The sequence below is a fragment of the Pimephales promelas genome, chromosome 7 (assembly GCF_988280905.1).
Source record: "Pimephales promelas chromosome 7, fPimPro1.hap1.1, whole genome shotgun sequence".
NCBI lineage: Eukaryota > Metazoa > Chordata > Actinopteri > Cypriniformes > Leuciscidae > Pimephales > Pimephales promelas.
Window position 1 is genome coordinate 6,805,538 of NC_142775.1, and position 22,544 is coordinate 6,828,081.

Genomic DNA, 22,544 nt, shown 5'->3' on the forward strand with positions numbered 1-22,544 from the left:
CTTTTGATCTCTACTTTGAAGGAATATGCAAACTCATTGTCTAATCTTCACTTGCTGTCGATTAGGACAGAAAACTATTTCAACTAGTTCTTTAAAAGAAACAAACATAAAACAAGTATGAGAAGTCTAATTTGGCATACCTTTAAAAAAATACTTATTATGGAACTAATATGTACTTTAAAATAATTAATCTGAATGTAATGATTTCACACACTGAAATCAGACAGAGAAAAATGCAAATTTTGTATAGTTTCCATTTTATTTATATTGAATTCAGTTAGCTTGTACAATAGTAATTTCAAAATAACTTCAACTGTCTTTGAAATATGTTTAAAATTTACATCTGAATGTACTGACAAGCATTCATGCACTCTAAACAATGCTGGGTTGTTTTAACCCAAATGTGGGTCAAATATGGACAAACCCAAATGTTGGGTCAAAAATGTCATTTCAAATTGTAATCCAACTTCAACTTTTTAATTTTAACTGTTATTTTTTTTTTTTATTACATTTTTAACCGAGCATTTGGGTTTGTTCAAATTTGACCCAATTTGCGTTGAAACAACCCAGCATTTTTTAGAGTGTGGTAAATGAATATATACACTCTAAAAAATGCTGGGTTGTTTTAACCCAACTTTGGGTCAAATATGGACTAACCCAGCCGTTGGGTTAAATTTTTACATTACATTTTTAACCCAAATAGGCTCATTTTACCACTCCATCAGAGTTAAAAAGTTGGGTTTTACCGTTTTCGAATGTATTCAGACGATTTTTTTATATTTAGTAGAATATCAGTAACCAGACAGTTTCTGGTCTCATTGACTTCCATAGTAGGAAAAAATACAATACTATGTAAGTCAATGAGACCAGAAACTGTCTGGTTACTGATATTCTTCTAAACATCAGAAAATCAGCTGAATGGATTTGAAAACGGTAAAACTCAACTGTTTAACTCTGGGGGAGTGGTAAATTGAGTCTATTTCCCCAAAAAAATTGGAGCATCCCTTTAATAACATTTCTATTGAAACTTGTATGACGAGTTTAGTTTTATCCGAAACATAAGAGTGTGAATCTGAATCTAGCAATGTTTGATTATGTTGGTTGTTGTACGTATCGGGGCGGTTCAGAAATTAAATGGTCGATGAGTGGCTCTAAGGTTAATGTATTATTACGTTTGAAAATAGCGTACCACATAGAACAAACCCTACCCTAAATCTGACCAATAGTGTTAACAAAATCAAACATGAAATAAAACTGCATTTGCTGAAGCAACCATGCCATTTTCTCAAGTCTTTGAGCTCTTTTATCATGACCCATGTTTCAGGTGAGCTACCAAGCAACTTTACTATGTCAGAGAAGCCATACATATAAAGCCAGCCCATTCTCACCCCCAAGGCGTCACCTAACTGACGCCTTGGGAAGCATTTGGACATGCTTCAATATCTGACGCTTTAGGCGCCCTTTAGCGTCAGTTAGATGACGCCCTAGGATCGCGTGTACCCTACCCCCACCCCACACCTAAACCTAACCGCGTCCTCTAACAGACGCTTTCCTTTAGCGTCAGTTAGATGACGCCATAGGATCGCGTCATGTAAGTGACGCTAAAGGGCGCCTAAAACGTCAAATATTGAAGCATGGTCAAAGGTGACGCCTTGGGGTGAGAATGCGTTGATAAAGCTGGTGATTCAAACATCAAAATGTATTAGTTTACAAACCATGCACTATAGTAGAAGTGTTATGAGGTCATAACATATTGTTTTGTGTCACAAAAATAAGTCTTTATTAATTGATAATCTGCTCTTTTATTAATAATTTGTTGGCAAAAATGCAGGTAGATGCACATTTTCTAATGAGCAGGTTGGCTTTTGTGTGTAACTTTGCAACTGCATGTCAGCTAGCAGTAATTGGAGTATTAGTAGAGTATTACAAGACTGTCTGATTAATATATGCTAACACTTTATATAGTGATGGTGCCCAACAGACATTCTACTGACAACTTATTATACTAACCCGAAACCTAACCTAATAGTCAGTGATGGAGGAAGTACTGAATCTCAGTACTTAAGTAAAAGTACAAATAACCAGATAAATATTTACTTTAGTAAAAGTAGAAGTAACACAATGACAACCATACTTAAGTAAAAAGTAAAAAGTACCTGATTTTAAATGTACTTTAAGTATTAAAAGTAAAAGTACTTAAATTTATTTTCTTAATGTCTATTTTCTAATGATTAATACAACATTTAATTCTAACTCATTCAACCTAATACTCCTATACAGCCTGGTCTCATTGTTAATACGTAGCTATTTTACGTTTTTGCAAAGATAGAAAACGTACTTTTTAGTACGTGTGGATAGATGCTGAAACGTATAATATAGACGTATCTGCAACATTTAAACGTAACATTATTACGTTTTTACAGCTACAAAACGTAAACTATTTACGTATATTCTATATCATAAAGATATCTGGATAATTTCCCTTTTTACTATTTTATAGATAAATGTAAAATCCCGTAACCCTAATCCCAAACCTAAACATACCCATTTTATACTTAATATAAAAAAGGATAAAACGTAACAGACAGGTGTTGGGAAAGGGCAGTTTTATTAACAATATAGCATTAAAATATATTTTGAGCCACCTACTCCTACCCCTAAACCTACCATAACAATTCCTTAAAACTACGTAAAAAACTACAATTATGAAGAAAAACATAACTAACAGACAAGTATAATCACAATAATTTATTTATTGCGAAAATGTCAAAACCGATACCAAAAGCCGTTCACATGATGAAGCGTTGCAGTCGCAGTCTTCTCTCTGGCAGTATTGTAATAGTTTTGTATGAAGTACAGAGCAGAAATTAAATTACTAATGAAAATGTTAATCCGGCTTCGGTTGGTTCGCGCTTCTCCATTTCAAAATTCAAATGAACTAAACTAACCAACCGTCTACAGTCCTTCATGTCGCAAACTGTGACGAAGCAGGGAAGAGCCAATGAACGTTTGATATCGCTGCCGTAAAAGATGACGTATGGGCGCAATATTTGAATTTGAATTCATCACCAGCGCGGGGTTTGACTTGTAACGTTACGGTCGCTGCTGAGAATGGAGATCACGATTCACGACTGGATAAGAGGCTGAAATCGCTGAATTAGGAGTTGTTTCTTGCAAACAACTATGGATTCTAAAGATTTGGATTACATCAAACTATTAAAATTGATGTCTTTTGTGATTTTTTGTTGTGTTTTATAGGAGAAAACGCTTTATGTGTCTCAAGGTAAATAAACTATTACAAAATGGTTGAACGAGTAACGTTAAAGAATGTATTTTTTTAAGGTTTTATAGTGTATTGTTTAACACCATGCAGGCGAAACGAGCAAAATGTTAATATTTATGAGTATTATATCAATAATGCGACTGAAAACTTCATTAATACGACAGTGGGATGCAATAGAGTCAAAACATAATGCTACGATATTAATATGCATAAATTGTGATACGTACAATGTGTACGTCGGTGGATTTGTTCATACGTAAATAAATTACGTTTTTGTGCTGTCAATACGTAAATATTTTACGTTTTAGTACTGTAAATACGTCAGTATTATACGTTTCTGCGCATATAAAACGTAATTATATATACGTATGATAGAACGACACTTTACGTACACATACATACGTATTCTCATGAGATCACGTTGTCCTATAATGATGTTCAATAATGATGGAAAAAAAAAAATGTCACCATTTCTGAAACAAGCTTGCAATTAGGCAAAATACACATCATGCTTATCCTTACTATATGTTAATAACTATGGCAGTAAACGCGATTAATTTATGGTGTAATTCTGAACCTCTTGACTTGCCATAATCCTAACCAAACGTATATTACACACGGTGCATTTCCTATGCACGTAAAAACTAATTTTCGCGTATAAATTGCACTATAAACGCATTGCGTGCGAGACGCATTTGGTGTGACCGGGTTAATATATATCTAGAGCCTCCATTTTTGCACTCAGGTCTAAGTCTCATGGCCCTCTATCAGAATCCAGAGTTTCAAGAAGATCAGAGAAACTCAAAATTTCGACCCAAAATGTACAAAATATCTTGGTTTTTGGCATAAAAGAAAAATTGATCATTTTGACCCATACAATGTATTGTTGGCTATTGCCACAAATATACCCGTGTGACTGGTTTTGTGATCCAGGGTCACTTATGGACAGTTTTTCTTTAAAAAGGGATTTAAAGTACACTACAAAAGTGCATTCAGTACAATCACACTTTTTTTGCAGCAACAAAAGTTTAAAATGCAAAACTATGGCACTTAAAACTAGTGTGACACTGGTGCACAATCGTTTAGCAACCTTGTTATCCACCAAAAAAAGTAAACCCAGATAATATCCCTTGCTTTCTGCTTGAGGATACCAGGAAAGGACGAGATGCAGTATATAACTGAGTACATATTACAGAATCCAATAATGTAGCGAGTTCTTTCCAAATATGTCAGTCTATCTCTTGAAAAATAAAGGTTGTGATTTGTGATATTTGGCTAATGTAATGCATTTTAGTGTTTAAAAAAATCTACAGTCCTTTTTTATAAACTATGGGATGAATCAAAATGATTGTCTGTGGCAGTGGAAACAATGCTGTCCATAAACGTTATCCATAAAGGGTTTTTTCTTCTAAAAATTCTGTCATCATTCACTCACCTTTATGTTCTTCCAAATCCATTTGACATTTGTTCAGCTTTGAAACACAAATCAAGATATTTTAATGAAACCTGAGAGACTTCATTCCTCCATTGGAAGTCCATTCCACCAAAACAACGAGACTTCAAAAGTTCAAAAATACACTGAAAAAGTAAAACCATATGAATCGAGCGGTTTAATGAAGTCTTTTGGTCACTTTATGATGAACAGATTTAATTTATGCTCTTATTCACGTCAAACGTTGATCAACACGCATACACACTGTAAAATCCAATTAGTACACCTTACTTGAAAAAAGCATGCAAACCGATCGCACTCAAAAAAACTGAGTAAAGTGAAATAGGAATAATATGTAGTACTAACAAGTGCATGCCTAGTAGTGTACACTTACAAGTGAGTTCCAGTAACCTAAAATAATTTCTATACTATACTTGATCTTTTACTTTCCAGTATCTGTGAACCGAGGAAGTGTACTCCCAGAGTGCATTGCGGCATGAATAAATTAATTGCTTTATTTTACTATTTTTGGCTTTATTACAATTTTATTTGCTATCGTTATTGGGGTTATACTGAAAAGAGACAGCAAATAAAAGTGTAATGTCTAATTAATTAAATGATTTTTTTAAAATGTTACCACTGTTGTGGTTTGCATGCTGAATGTTGAAGTCTGTGTGCGACTCAACCAAAATATTGTCACAAATATAGAGGGATTATATCAACCCAATTAAAGATTTATGCCATAAGCGTTAGCAATAAAATGTTAAAAGATCATTATTATACATGAAATATATTTATGTTATATTTAATTTATTAATTAATTTAAGTATGTGTGTTTGTATATATATATATATATAAATTACTTCACTTCCTTTGAAATCAAATAATTATGATTAATTATTATATAATAAATAATTATATAACAATAATATAAATTAAGTTCCAAGTGCCCAACCAAAGAGAACATCAATCACAATAATGGTGATAAAGGGAAATCAACAAGTCAACTAAAGAATTTTGATGTTCTCCCAAAAATATTTAGGTGTATTGACAATAACACTCAAGATGACTGGAAAATGAGCGAAAGCAAATTGAAAATGGTACTCAAACCAGTCAAGTAATGTTTACAAGGTTTTTCTGAGTAACAAAAGCACACATGCAAACAGTACAGATTACTAAGAAATTTTAAGTAAGTTCAACAAATTATTGCACTTTAAGTAAAGTTAACAAAAAAATCTTAGTAAGAACAATGTTAGATTTTACAGTGCAGAGAGCACATGAAATAGCTACTGAAAACTGTTCGACAAACACATTCTCATCCTTTGGCGTCATATAGGTGACGCCATATGACATTTCGTCGAAATACTACATAGTTATCATAGTTATTGTTCATTTTAACTTAAAATCAAAAGTTAATATTGTTTTATTGACATTAACTAACATAAACTAACAATGAAGAATTCAGTTTTTTATAAACAAATTTAACAAATATAAACACTATAAAAAATGTATTGCTCATTATTAGTTAACGTTAGTTAATACATTAACTAATGTTAACTAATGGAACCTTATTGTAAAGTGTTACCAAGTCTTTCGGGTTTGGAATGACGTGAGGGCGAATAAATGACAGCAATGTCAACCATTTAAGATGTGAATAATCCAGCATAGGCTCCAGTGTGTGTAGTGTACCAACCCGGTCTCATCCCAAGACGTCATATAACTGACGTTTTGGGACGTCTTTTGACCATACGTCAATATTCGCCTTTTTAGGGCCCCCTTAAACGTCGGTAGATGAGGTTATGGGATCCTAACTCTACCCCATAACTAAACCTACCCCTAAACCTAACCCGTCACCTAACTGACGTTAAAGGTAAAGCGTCAGTTGTATGACGGCCCGGGATCGCCATCTACCGACGTTTAAGGGGGATAAAAAGGCGGATATTGACGTATGGTCAAAAGACGTCCCAAGACGTCAGTTAAATGACTTTTTGGGATGAGACTGTGTTAAGTGTACCGAATCTACATCATTAGTGTAGGGTTCATATCACAGAGCTTGTGAAATGGTGGTGATTTTCTGTCCAGTCAGAAGCACACACCACATTGTGACACAGCTGGGATCAGATCAGAGACTCAGCAGCACTTAACGTCCAATAAAGACAGCAGAAGAGTGTTCGGGTCTCAGAGAAACACACTGGCCATGACCTCCCGAACATTTGATAAGGAGGGGTTAGACAGGGATAATGTGTGTGTGTGTGTGTGTGTCTCTAGGGCGACAGCAGTAGGATGAGAGGCAGGAAGTGAGCAGAACTCCAGACATCTGGCACTGCCGTCTCCCCTGACACACACACACACACACACACACACACTCTGATCTCCTCCGATCAAAGTCTGCCCTGCTCACTCTTCCACAACACACACATCCACACAGCATCCACACACACTTACATGTGTTCTCCTCACAGAGAGAATCAAGTCTTTAGCTTAGCCAACAGCTCCTCTGATGAAGGCATCAAACTGTGATCTAAAACCACAGTCTGTGTGTGCGTGTGTGTGTGTGTCTCAGGGCAGTCCAGTCAGCAGTTCTGTTTTTTGCATATTCAAGGTGAGGTAATTTGACTTAAACTGCTTTAAACAGCGAGAAAGTGTCATGCTGAGAGATCTTTATCCTCCTGCACCACATGAATGTAAATACAGCGGGTGACAGACTGTGTGAAGCTGGAAAGCGTTGGTCATCAACTAAATTTGATCAACACTTTGAACACTACCGTAGCACTAGCAGTGGCGAGGCTGGAAATCTCCAAGTGTGTGGATACTTGTGAATTAGGGTGAACCCTTATTCTATCCCTCTATCCAATAATATTATTTAGAATTATGTCATTGTGGGCTTTTGAACGAATTAACACTTTCAGTTAGGGTGACATCATCGCACTTGAATTTAGGCTCAATCCCAATTCACCACTTGGCCCTCCCCCTTGTTTTCCCCTACGAAATGGAGCAACCCTTAATGAACCCGATACGTCATCAGTTGTCGGCGATGGCTCTGCCGTTACGGAGTTTTAACAGGATTCCTCCATGACAACGACTAATCAGCGTAGCTGATCTTAAGGGCGTAGTTCACTTTAAAAAAAAAAAACTTTTGCTGATAATTTACTCACCCCCATGTCATCCAAGATGTCCATGTCATTCTTTCTTCAGTCGAAAAGAAATGAAGGTTTTTGATGAAAACATTCCAGGATTTTCTCCATATAATGGACTTCAATGGGAACCAAACGGTTCAAGGTTTAAATGAGAGTTTCAGTGCAAACTGCAAACTGTTCAAAGGACTTTAAACGGTTCCAGATGATGAATAAGGGTCTTATCAAGTGAAACGATTTAAAAAATAAATAAAAAAGTTTTAGTTTTATAAGCTCAAATGCTCGCCTTGCTCTGTTCTGTGATGCGCGTTCGTGACTCTTCTGTTCGAACTCGTTCATCAAAATGAACAAATCTTTTTCTGAGTCAATTCATTTGTTTCGTTCGTTGAATGAACCAAATGACTCGGAAAAAGATTCGTTCATTTTGATGAACGAGTTCGAACAAGGCGAGCATTTGAGCTTATAAAACGTAAACTTTAATATATATATTTTTTTAATGATCGATCGTTTCGCTTGATAAGACCCTTATTCATCATCTGGAATCGTTTAAAGCCAGTTTGCAGTTTGCACTCTCATTTGGACCTTGAACCGTTTGGTTCCCACTGAAGTGCATTATATGATAAAGATGCTGGAATGTTTTCATCAAAAACCTTAATTTCTTTTCGACTGAAGAAAGAAAGACATGGACATCTTGGATGACATGGGGGTGAGTAAATTATCAGCAAAAGTTTTTTTACAGTGAACTACTCCTTTAACTTTGAGGAAACATGATGATTATAACATTCCTTCCTCGACATGTATGTCTTTTCTGATTCGGAAAGGTAATTTATTATACAATTTCTCAATTTAAATACTATAGTGACTATAATACTATAAAGACTATAGTGTTATTATAAGAGTCAATAAAGTGCATGGTGGTGTCATTTGGCGCTAAATTCAAATGTTTAACCGTTTGCAAAGCCATTTCGCCGTGTTTTGCGATGCATTCTGTGAACTTTCTCTTAGCCCTCCATTTGGAGTCTGCCTCTGAAAAATCTCTGTTTCGAGGGCTATGTAGGCCTACCCCTTCGCCCTACCCCTCGATCTCAACAAGAATCGGGACTCCCTACCCCTACGTGGCCGCGTAAATATTTTGAACCTGTATTTCTTCAGAATAAGGTTTAACTGACTGATTTATGATGGGACTCTTCCCTCCAACCTTCTAGAACCCGGACTCCCTCTCAGGAGGAGGAATACGCTCTATGGCCTCCTTCAACAAGAGAGACTGAACTTCTCATTCCAGCACCAGAGCCTCACCGCCATTCGCCATCAGGATGGGAATAGTTGCACATGTGCTTCAGACCAGGGGCGAACATTTCATCAAAATGTTGGGGGGGGGGGGACAATAAACATAACAATTCTCAAGAGCAAATTTTGAAGGGGACATCAATAATACAGGCAAAAAAATACAGAGGAAAGCCTTACTACTATTATTAGTGTAGCATGGAGATCATTTCATTATACTTCTTAAAAATTCTTTCTGGTTTAAGCCAGCGGCGAATCTGTTTACATACTCTCCTCACGCAGCGATTTCATTTCATTCATTGACTCATTATTTAACTATATTAAATGATATAAACCAACTAAATCACAGTGAAAGCGTTGAAATCTAAATGCACAGCGCACCCGGACTTTCTCAGCAGTGTATGGCCAGCAATATTGTAATGTTTAATGACATGAAGATAATGTCTGTTCTAAGTTATTATTGTACTGTACAATTAAATACAATCGTTCCTGAGTCTGCAGTCTGAAAACTTTACCTCAGAGCATCCGTTTACTGAATGAATTGAGAATCTCACCTGAAAAATCCAATAACACCAGCAATTGTCATTCAAGCAGCTGATTTCTGTAAATGAATGCAAAACTAAATGCATATTGAAGCATAGGGCGAAGTCAGGATCCGTCAGCACCGATTTGAGACAAAAATAATTTCAATTGTATATAAAACTATGTAAATGGCGCTCTGTGGCGCAGCAGGGTTTTGAACACGGTCCTGAGCCGTTGCTGGGCGCCGCGGACAGACGCCGAACGGCGCCGCCGGTGTGTGTACACTCATAGAGAATAATGTGTTCGAATTTTAAAGACGTGGCGCTGCGCGACGTAACGCTTCTCGTCCGGTGTGCGACCCCCCCTTTACTGGAGTTCCACAACTAACTTACTCAAAAACTATCTTTTTCTCTCCCGCCACCGGAATGTGTGTGTCTGAGGTAAAAGGGACTGAGGCGGTGGACCAACGCACTGTGAGGCAAGGGAGGGGGGTCTCAAAATGTTTAGAACGCTTTTTTTGATATTGCCCCGTTTGCATTTGTGTTATTTTATTTCTTAATTATTTTAAGAATATATCATTACATTATTTACAATACACATATTTTAATGTTTTTTTTGAGGGGGACAACACTCAGATAGGGGGGGTCCTGACCCCACCGACCCCCCCGCGATTTCCGCCTATGCTTCAGACACTGTCACGATGAGCGTTCCCCAAAGAGTCGACATCAGACACAGCGTGGAGTTCCCTCGAAAGGGAACTACAATACTCCCTAATTTATAGAACTCAACTGAAGCAGAATGAATCAGACTTTCCAAAGCTACATTTGAGAGAGATCGATTCACTATCCTCTTGTCACTAAAAGCTGTTATAAATTGAAAACAAAAACTTGATTGAAACCAGAGTTTGCTTAATTGATCAAGTTAACAGGCTCCCTTTGAATCTTCATTTGTCGCTCCATTTTTTGGCCGAGACAATAATCGGTAACACTTTAGAATACGGTTCCTTCGTTAATGAATAACTACACAAGAACTAATGAGTAACACAATATTAACAATCTAGTAACTATTATTAACTAACAAGAAACTCTGATTAACGAACTAGTAAGTAATAGCGCACAGATGAAAGTGGTAGTTCACTATTAACTAATCAATAACTACTATTTTTTTAATACTTCCCAGAGAACTACTGAAAAAGTTTATTAACAATCTAACTACTATTAACTAAAATAAATTCGTATTAACGAATTATTAAGTAATAGCTCACAGATGAAAGTGTTACTACATACTTCTGTGGGAGTTACTAATTATTTGGATTCGTATTATAAAGTGAAGATCATTGGAACTAACTAGTAATTACTCAAGTGTTACAAAAAACATTTTCTAAAAGTATACTAAAGTTCACCAAAAATCTCAAACGTTTGCACAAATCATGACTAGATCATGTAGTAACACTTGAGTAATTACTAGTTAGTTCCAATGATCTTCACTTTATAATACGGATCCAAATAATTAGTAATTCCCACAGAAGTATCTAGTAACACTTTCATCTGTGAGCTATTACTTACTAATTATTTGGATTCGTATTATAAAGTGAAGATCATTGGAACTAACTAGTAATTACTCAAGTGTTACTACATGATCTAGTCATGATTTTTGCAAACTTTTGAGATTTTTGGTGAACTTTAGTATACTTTTAGAAAATGTCCAAATAATTAGTAATTCCCACAGAAGTATCTAGTAACACTTTCATCTGTGAGCTATTACTTACTAATTCGTTAATAAGAATTTCTTTTAGTTAATAGTAGTTACTAGATTGTTAATTGTAGCTTTTGGATTCATTTTAGCATTGGTTTGTAAAATGGTTAATTTCAATTATTCAATGAAACTTATTACTGACTGCTCAGAAGTCATTCTGTTTTCAGTCAAATAAATCCTTAAATACTGCTCTTTATCGTGGTTTTTGATTCCATTACGTTTCAAGACATTTCAAGTTGACTATAATTGTATTTCCTTGTTTGAAACCCTTTTCGTTTTGCTGCCAGATACAAAACTGTATTAATACTCATTAGAATGACTGATTGAGTCACATACAATCAGAAGTGTTTGCGAGTCTGTGTGTGAATATGACGAGTATGTCATCTCTAGTGTGTGTGTGTGATCAGACAGACAGGATGAGTGGGGTCACCTGTTCTCAGTCTCACAGAGTTAGCGCGGCTGTCTAACCCAGGCATGCTGTGGTGATCTGACAGTAATCCGAAGCCACTGCAGTGCGGAGTGTGTGTTACATTATCTGTCTTAATCCGCTAATCCGCGGACACACAGCTAATCTCAATCCCACCCCCGCACACACCTTCCTCAGTAATCACTCTAATGATGGACCCCGGCAACTGATCCCAGCGGCGCCGCCCCTGATTGACACACCTTCCCTCTCTGTGTATACACACACACGCGTGCACACACACCTCCCAGGCAGCTCTCATTAATGAAATTCACAGCCCAGGGCAAAACACAAAGCAAACATATGTTCAGCAAATATGTGTGTTTTTGGTCTCTGTGTCACTGTAACTGGGAGTGTTTAATAGAGTCACTGGTGTGTGCGAGTCTTTTGATGTGATTGGTGTGTTTTGTTACCAAAAAAAAAAACCTCTTTACAAAGACACACACCTCTCATCCACTGCCTGGCCTGAAACCGAAAGCTCAGCCAAACCATAAGCTGATATGACAGGACATGAATATGAGAGAGAGAGAGAGAGAGAGAGAGAGAGAGAGAGAGAGAGAGAGAGAGAGAGAGAGAGAGAGAGAGAGAGAGAGAGAGAGAGAGAGAGAGAGAGAGAGAGAGGGGTACTAGAGGCACTCTCATGTGGCTCTAAACATTTATGGCTTTCTTTCTACCATGGAACAAAAAAAGAAGATACTTGGCAGAACATTTGTGCTGCTCGTTCAGGTTAAAGGGTTAGTTCACCCAAAAATGAAAATTAAGTCATTAATTACTCACCCCCATGCTGTACCAACCCCGTAAGACCTTCGTTCGTCTTCGGAACACAAATGAAGATATTTTTGATTAAATTTGAGAGCTGTATAACTACCACATTGGCTCCTAAGGGACTGCCTCTTGACGGCCCAAAAAGTCAATGAAGAAAATGTTTAAATATCCCAAGTGACTACCGTGGCTCAACTATATGTTTATCAAGCGACGCGAATACTTTTTGTGCGAAAAAACAAACAAAAATAACGAGTTTATTCGACTATTTTTTTCTTCCTTGTAGGCCAGAACGAGACTTCCTTATAGATTTCCACGACGCATGCGCGAGAATTGCGATCTGAAGTAGTGTAAGCTGTGTACGCAGATCGCAAATCTCGCGCATGCGTCGTGGAAATCTATAAGGAAGTCTCGTTCTGGCCTACAAGGAAGAAAAAAATAGTCGAATAAACTCGTTATTTTTGTTTGTTTTTTCGCACAAAAAGTATTCGCGTCGCTTGATAAACATATAGTTGAGCCACGGTAGTCACTTGGGATATTTAAACATTTTCTTCATTGACTTTTTGGGCCGTCAAGAGGCAGTCCCTTAGGAGCCAATGTGGTAGTCATAGCAGCTCTCAGATTCAATCAAAAATATCTTCATTTGTGTTCCGAAGACGAACGAAGGTCTTACGGGGTTGGTACAGCATGGGGGTGAGTAATTAATGACTTAATTTTCATTTTTGGGTGAACTAACCCTTTAACACAGTCTCATCCCAAAAAGTCATATAACTGACGTCTTGGGACGTTTTTTGACCGTACGTCAATATCCCCCTTTTTAGGGCCCCCTTAAACGTCGGTAGATGGCGATCCCGGGCCGTCATACAACTGACGCGTTACCTTTAACGTCAGTTAGGTGACGGGTTAGGTTTAGGTCTGGGGTAGAGTTAGGATCCCATAACCTCATCTACCGACGTTTAAGGGGGCCCTAAAAAGGCGAATATGGTCAAAAGACGTCCCAAAACGTCAGTTATATGACGTCTTGGGATGAGACCGGGTTGTTCAGGTCAAGCTTCAGAAAGCACCATAAAGTAGTCCATTTCACTCGTGCACTATACAATTGATTTGCGTGATGAACATGAAATTTAAGCCTTCTTTGTTGTTGCTCTCAAATCTCTTTTATCCATACAGAAAAATAAGTATGTTCAATTGTATTAAATGTGCACTTGTACTTCTTAAAGGATTAGTTCACTTTTGAAAAAAACTTTTGCTGATAATTTACTCACCCCCATGTCATCCAAGATGTCCATGTCTTTCTTTCCTCAGTCGAAAAGAAATTAAGGTTTTTGATGAAAACATTCCAGGATTTTTCTCCTTATAATGGACTTCAATGGGAACCAGGTCCAACCGAGGTCCAAAAGACAGTTAATAACAGTTTCAGATGCAGCTTCAAATGTCTTTAAACAACACCAAACGATGAATAAGGGTCTTATCATGCGAAACGATCGGTTATTTCAAAGCTTATTCCAAAAATGTAACTTTTCTAAGGACAAATGCTAGCCTTGTAATATATTGTGAGGCGCGTTTGCAACGTCACGTAATACGTAATTACGTTCAAAAGGTCACGGGCGACAGAATCAAAATCGTCCAACATCGTTGTTTTACCTTTTAATTCCTTTTTTGTAAACGGCGTTTGAGTCAACCCGGTCTCATCCCAAATCGTCATATAACTGACGTTTTGGGACGTCTTTTGACCATACGTCAATATTCGCCTTTTTAGGGCCCCCTTAAACGTCGGTAGATGAGGTTATGGGATCCTAACTCTACCCCATACCTAAACTTAACCCTAAACCTAACCCGTCACCTAACTGACGTTAAAGGTAAAGCGTCAGTTGTATGACGGCCCGGGATCGCCATCTACCGACGTTTAAGGGGGCCCTAAAAAGGCGGATATTGACGTATGGTCAAAATACGTCCCAAAACGTCAGTTATATGACGATTTGGGATGAGACTGTGTTATTTGAGTTAGTTTTCACGTTCAACCTATGCGTTCAACTTGTAAACACTCTGACTCTGTACTTCCGGCTACGTCGCCCGTGACCTTTTGAACGTAATTACGTATTACGTGACGTTGCAAACGTGCCTCACAGAATGGAGAAAGGCTAGCATTTGTCCTTAGAAAAGTTACATTTTTGGAATAAGCTTTGAAATAACCGATCGTTTCGCATGATAAGACCCTTATTCATCGTCTGGTGTCGTTTAAAGACATTTGAAGCTGCATCTGTAACTGTTATAACTGTCGTTTGGACCTCGGTTGGACCTGGTTCCCATTGAAGTCCATTATATGGAGAAAAATCCTGGAATGTTTTCATCAAAAACCTTAATTTCTTTTCGACTGAGGAAAGAAAGACATGGACATCTTGGATGACATGGGGGTGAGTAAATTATCAGCAAAAGTTTTTTTCAAAAGTGAACTAATCCTTTAAGTCCTACTCTAGTAGTTCCAAAAAGCACTCTAATTGTGTTCAGCTATAAAACATTTTCATTTAATTGCAACCAAGTCAGAAAATATATAAGTATAATACTTCAGTACTCTTTTTAAAAGAATACTATTGTACTTTTTTTCACAAGGGATTATTTTGTGTATTCAAAGTGTGTAAAAAAATTTTATTTTATTTTTTTTGGAAGGAATAAAGTCAGTTTAGAACAAAATGAGTAATAAATGTGGAATAATTTGTATATTTTTTGGTCAGTGTAAATCTGCGCTTGTGCGTGTGTGCATTTGGGACTATAAGAATGTTGCAGGCACACAAATGTGTGTGTGTCTGTGTGTTTGTGCGGACACACCTTGCTTGCTCAGTGCCGATCTCCCCTGGTCTCTCTCTCTGCTGTCATTCAGTTTGTCTGTCTTCAGCACAGACGCGTCACTGGAGCTGTCAGACACAACCTGACAAGAAAACGCACACACACAAACCCACGTCAACACAAAACACATCAAGAAACAAAGCGCACAAATGCAAACAAGCGCATCGTAATGAATAAAACAGCAGCCGTCTTTTGTGTGAATGAATTGAAGTGATTTAATAAGAGCAGGCTGGTTTTGAGCATCCATTAACACACAATGTTTTTGCAACAGTAAGTGCTAATGCACTGGTACCCAAGTGCTCGCTCTCTCTCTCTCTCTCTCGTCACGCTCATTGTAATGCAGGAAATAACGGAGGCCGTCCTCGCAGACTTCCACACACATTTAATTTTATCTTTGAATAAAAGAGCTATAGGAAAGAATTAATCTGCTTAACATTTCTAAGTACACCCTCCAAAGGAGCGGGCTGTTTTAATCTTACATATGCTCAGCAGAGTTACTGGCAAAAACTGTACGTTTTCTTCATCTCATCCTTTCAACATCAAATGGCGAGCAGCAAAAATTGGATCAGACTTCAAAGCTCAGCGATGTGCTCCAAGTCACAGAGTGGCTCTACTATTTCACATATTGAATTCGAGTAGGATATCAAAGTCCTAGCAAAGAACCTCAGGTCTTTACTGGAAAAAAAAGGGGCTCCAACATCTGTAGAGAGAGCAGCGAAAAGACAAATCACCTCAGGGAGAAGTCAGCGTTTACTCTCTACCACGCTTTTCCAGCCTTTTGATTCACTCCTTCTCTCTCTACCTCCCTGGGTTCCTCTCTCTCTCTCTCAGTGGAGAAGTGAATTCTCTATGAGGGAACTGTCTCTTTTGTCTCAAGGACCGCGCTGTTTGATCTGAGGGTTGCTCTGTGTAATATTCAGTGCAGTGAGGTGACGGTAGAGTTCATATTAACATGAGCCGTATCAGACGTGCAATTACAGGAATGGTTCGCTCAAAAATGTGATTTCAAACCTGTATATTTTGAGGACGGTCATGCTGCACTATTACGTACAATAAAAGAGTAAACCAGTGACCAAGGGCAAAAGGAAAAGAAGCACCATAGAAGCAGGGGAAACCTTTATGGTGCTTATTTAAGTAGCAAAATGGCAAAACGTCTCTTTTTATGTTCCACGGAAGAAAGAAAATTATACATGAGAGTGAGAAAATGCTGTTCCTTTAAATTCTGGAATGATCATATCTGACCTTTTCGTCTGAGATGAGATTGGTGGAAGATCTTCTTTCAGGTGTGGATTGTCTGAGGACAAAAATAATCATAAAACAATCAGAATTCCTCATTCATTGTACTTATTATTGTACATTGTACATTCATTGTGATGTACTTATGATGTATTACAAGCACTTGCAATACTTTTCTCATCGGAAGGACAAATGGATTTGCAACGGTAACTTTGACGCGGCCAGACGCGGTGTTTGATCGGCATCGGTCTACATGCAAATATGTCATCAAAATGAAAAAAACTATCTAGACAAATACAAAAGATTACAGTTTTTACTGCTGGTGATGTCTAATGATTTTATTAAGTCCAATGTTGTTTGGATCCCAACTTTCTTCAACATATCTTTTGTTTTCCGCAGATAAAATTCAGGTTTGAAATGACATAAGAAGTAAATTAAGACTTTTCTTCTACTTCTGAGATAATTCTTTTGAGAAAAGACCCAGATGTAAATTTCACATGTCTCCTCTAGGGTTTCAAAAGAGATCTTAATAAAGTGCTGAAATTTGCCAAAATAAAATAAAAAAGCCTGCAATCAAAAGTAAGACATCTCAACATTACCTGAAACATTTTTTTAATTCTTCTAAGATTAATTATTTGTGTATATTTGTTCTCTCTGAGGACTTTTAGGACATAACATCTGATATAAAGTTGATGCTCGAATGAAACGTACAGATAACTCTCATGCCCAACAGCGTTCAGTGCGGTTGTTTCAGACATGTGACTGCCACAACATCAATGACATCATCATCATGTTTCTTCGTGGCACCATCTGTGACATAACTATTTATTGCAATAACTCTGATGCGCATTGGAACATGTATGATGCACAGACACACACTGACGTCAGCTGGTACTCAAACGGCGTGATAACATTGCTGCCAGCTAATGAGCATGTAGGTAGGTTTATGAACTTTACAAGGGAAAATTGGCCCAGTTGATGTCAAAATAAATCTATAACGTTCCTCTCCAGCTCTGATGAAACAGAATAGCAAAGTGTGAGGTTTGAAGTTTCACCACTGAGACTTCTGATATAAACAAGCATTGAGAATCCCCTCTGATAGGCCAACTGGCTGGAGGATACACACACACACAAACATATACACACCCACCCAAAACACTGGGAGGGTGGATGAAAACTTTGGATTTTTTTTTAAATTAATTATTACGATATGATTGTCAGAAATCTTTGTGCTGCACAGGTCTTAAAAAGTATACAAATCTGTGCGCTGTACATAGTGCACAACTCAAAGATCTATGGAGCCCCCCCCTAGTCCGACTTTGGCAAAAAAAATAAATAATTATAAACATCTCGTGGCCTCAAGATAGTAACTCGTGGCCTCAAGATAGTAACTCGTGGCCTCAAGATAGTAACTCATGGCCTCAAGATAGTAACTCGTGGCCTCAAGATAGTAACTCGTGGCCTCAAGATAGTAACTCATGGCCTCAAGATAGTAACCTGTGGCCTCAAGATAGTAACTCGTGGCCTCAAGATAGTAACTCGTGGCCTCAAGATAGTAACTCGTGGCCTCAAGATAGTAACTCGTGGCCTCAAGATAGTAACTCGTGGCCTCAAGATAGTAACTCATGGCCTCAAGATAGTAACCTGTGGCCTCAAGATAGTAACTCGTGGCCTCAAGATAGTAACTCGTGGCCTCAAGATACTATCTCGTGGCCTCAAGATATTAACCCGTGGCCTCAAGACTTGTGGCCTCAAGATAGTAACTCGTGGCCTCAAGATAGTGACTCGTGGCCTCAAGATAAGATAGTAACTCGTGGCCTCAAGATACTAACTCATGGCCTCAAGATAGTAACCTGTGGCCTCAAGATAGTAACTCGTGGCCTCAAGATAGTAACTCGTGGCCTCAAGATAGTAACTCGTGGCCTCAAGATAGTAACTCGTGGCCTCAAGATAGTAACTCGTGGCCTCAAGATACTGTCTCGTGGCCTCAAGATAGTAACCTGTGGCCTCAAGATACTAACTCGTGGCCCCAAGATACTATCTCGTGGCCTCAAGATATTAACCCGTGGCCTCAAGACTTGTGGCCTCAAGATAGTAACTCGTGGCCTCAAGATAGTAACTCGTGGCCTCAAGATAGTAACTCGTGGCCTCAAGATAAGATAGTAACTCGTGGCCTCAAGATACTAACTCATGGCCTCAAGATAGTAACCTGTGGCCTCAAGATAGTAACTCGTGGCCTCAAGATAGTAACTCGTGGCCTCAAGATAGTAACTCGTGGCCTCAAGATAGTAACTCGTGGCCTCAAGATACTGTCTCGTGGCCTCAAGATAGTAACCTGTGGCCTCAAGATAGTAACTCGTGGCCTCAAGATACTATCTCGTGGCCTCAAGATAGTAACCTGTGGCCTCAAGATACTAACTCGTGGCCCCAAGATACTATCTCGTGGCCTCAAGATATTAACCCGTGGCCTCAAGACTTGTGGCCTCAAGATAGTAACTCGTGGCCTCAAGATATTAACCCGTGGCCTCAAGATACTAACTCGTGTCCTCAAGATAGTAACTTGTGGCCTCAAAATATTAACCCGTGGCCTCAAGATAGTAACTCGTGGCCTCAAGATAGTAACTCGTGACCTCAAGATAGTAACTCGTGGCCTCAAGATAGTGACTCGTGGCCTCAAGATAGTAACTTGTGGCCTCAAGATATTAACCCGTGGCCTCAAGATAGTAACTCGTGGCCTCAAGATACTAACTCATGGCCTCAAGATAGTAACTTGTGGCCTCAAAATATTAACCCGTGGCCTCAAGATAGTAACTCGTGGCCTCAAGATAGTAACTCGTGACCTCAAGATAGTAACTCGTGGCCTCAAGATAGTGACTCGTGGCCTCAAGATAGTAACTTGTGGCCTCAAGATATTAACCCGTGGCCTCAAGATAGTAACTCGTGGCCTCAAGATACTAACTCATGGCCTCAAGATAGTAACTTGTGGCCTCAAAATATTAACCCGTGGCCTCAAGATAGTAACTCGTGACCTCAAGATAGTAACTCGTGGCCTCAAGATAGTGACTCGTGGCCTCAAGATAGTAACTTGTGGCCTCAAGATACTAACTCGTGGCCTCAAGATAGTAACTCGTGGTCTCAAGATATTAACCCGTGGCCTCAAGATACTAACTCGTGTCCTCAAGATAGTAACTTGTGGCCTCAAAATATTAACCCGTGGCCTCAAGATAGTAACTCGTGGCCTCAAGATAGTAACTCGTGACCTCAAGATAGTAACTCGTGGCCTCAAGATAGTGACTCGTGGCCTCAAGATAGTAACTCGTGGCCTCAAGATATTAACCCGTGGCCTCAAGATAGTAACTCGTGGCCTCAAGATAGTGACTCGTGGCCTCAAGATAGTGACTCGTGGCCTCAAGATAGTAACTTGTGGCCTCAAGATATTAACCCGTGGCCTCAAGATAGTTACTCGTGGCCTCAAGATAGTGACTCGTGGCCTCAAGATAGTAACTTGTGGCCTCAAGATATTAACCCGTGGCCTCAAGATAGTAACTCGTGGCCTCAAGATACTAACTCATGGCCTCAAGATAGTAACTCGTGGCCTCAAGAAAGTAACTCGTGGCCTCAAGATAGTAACTCGTGGTCTCAAGATACTAACTCGTGGTCTCAAGATACTAACTTGTGTCCTCAAGATACTAACTTGTGGCCTCAAGATACTAACTCGTGGCCTCAAGATAGTAACTCGTGGTCTCAAGATACTAACTTGTGGCCTCAAGATACTAACTCGTGGCCTCAAGATAGTAACTCGTGGCCTCAAGATAGTAACTCGTGGCCTCAAGATAGTAACTCGTGGCCTCAAGATACTAACTCGTGGCCTCAATATATTAACTCTATCTTGAGGCCATGAGTTACTATCTTGAGGCCACAAGATAGTTATAATATTTTTTTTTTTCAAAGTGGGACTAGGGGGGCTTCGTAAAGATCTAATTTTAACTGAGATAATAAAGTTAAAAAAGCTATAAAAAAAGCTAAAGTTAAAAAAGCTATGGCATAGTGTTTAGCGCACATGCTTTGTGCTCAACCTTGAGCTGTTGTGCTCATGTGGGCAATACAATGTTTTGTGTCATGTCTGAAAAAAACGAAACTGCACAAACCACAACACACACACAGAATTGTCAGAATTGCGTAATATAAAGTCAGAATTGCTTGATGTAAAGTTGGACTTTGTGAGTCAGAATTGTGAGAAATAAACTTTTCTCACAATTGTGAGTCCATATCTTGCAAATCTGACTTCATAACACGCATATACAACTTTATATCACCCAATTCTGACTTTGTAACTCATAATTGCAACTTTATCCGAATTGCGAGATGTAAACTCGCAAAAGTCAGAATTGTGAGATAAAAAGTCACAATTACCTTTTTAATTTTTTATTCTGTGGTGGAAAACAATGCTTCCATTCCGATTTGTATGTGTCACAAACCCCAACAACAACAAAAACAAATTAAGCAAAAAATTAAATCCATGTTTTTTATGCATACTTTTACTCGAGTAGAATATTTTATTACACTTTCCACCTGAATACAATGAATACAATGCTTGCATCTATGGGAACCTACTCTATAGAACAAACAGATACCGAAACACAAAAACATGCCAAAATACACTATGATAACATACAAAGGAAACAAATACAATGAACACGCCTTCACTTACCCTGTTTGTCGACTCTGTTTGTAGTCTTTCCTGACTCTGTAGCCTCTGTATGCTGCAACACATATAATTGCCAAACAATGAGTACAACAACATCATATCAGAAACCAATTTTCTAGTATTATTATTTATACAGTAGGGGAAAATCATAAGTCCGATCACTCAGAAAAATAACAGCATACATATTTAAGGAATCTGTAGTGGGTTTGCTCAAATCACTACTAAGTTTGAGCAATAATGTTGGAAAACCCCATTCATTAAAAAAAAAGTTCTAAATTAGTATGACTAACTGCTTGGTTGTATCAAATGTAATGAGACAGTATATTACTTGCATTCAAGCAGCTTTGATTTTGATTGTGTTACATACAGTACATTCAGATTAATTGATTCCTTTGATCATACACTAAGTGCATGTTTAGGATAAAAAAACACAATGAGCTGCTCCGAGTGAGTAATTAGTACTTTATAACACACACAAATGTGTAAATCTCAGAACAGATGAAAGCAGCTGCTCTAAAATGCTAAAGTAGTCATTTATTCCACTTTCAACGAGACGCCCAATTAAAAAAAAATCACAAAACGTATGTTTTAATCAGAGCAGAGGGTGTGAACACAACCGTGTGATCTCATACTGTACAGTCAGTCATGTGCTGATGGGACAACATTGACCTCCATAGTATTTTGTTTTTTTTCATACTATGGAAGTCAATAGGGTCCATCAACTGTCTGGTTACCAACATTCTTCAAAATATCTTCTTTTGTGTTCAACAGACGGAATAAATTTTGAGCAACTTGAGGGTGAGTGAATGATTTTATTTTTGTGTAAACTATCCCTTTAAGTGTTGTTTTAAACAGCCATAAGATATCATTGCTTTGAATCTTTTATTGTATATCAACAAAAGCAAATTGCATTGTTTCAGATGTAAACGGGTTACCAGTTAACTTAAAAATAGATCACACTGAACTGAAATTAACATTGGCCTCACTGGAAACACTCATGTATGAACAACCTCTCCTAACCACTTCCGCTATACTCCATTATAACGTAAGTGGATATAACATGGTGTTCATCGTTCAAGTTATTACCACAAATAGATAAGTATTAATGTATTAAAACTGCT

At 38.1% G+C, this 22,544-nt stretch overlaps 1 protein-coding gene across 1 annotated transcript in view; it reads right to left on the minus strand.

The window, feature by feature from the left end:
• Positions 1 to 22,544, minus strand: part of myo3b (myosin IIIB) — a 212,167-nt gene that overhangs the window by 62,361 nt on the left and 127,262 nt on the right. Inside the window, exons 32-34 of the mRNA XM_089132995.1 lie at positions 21,427 to 21,478; positions 16,722 to 16,773; positions 15,462 to 15,561 (exon numbers count right to left, since the gene is read on the minus strand). Of these exons, the coding sequence (XP_088989121.1) occupies positions 15,462 to 15,561; positions 16,722 to 16,773; positions 21,427 to 21,478 (204 nt within the window). The remainder of the gene's footprint in view (positions 1 to 15,461; positions 15,562 to 16,721; positions 16,774 to 21,426; positions 21,479 to 22,544) is intronic.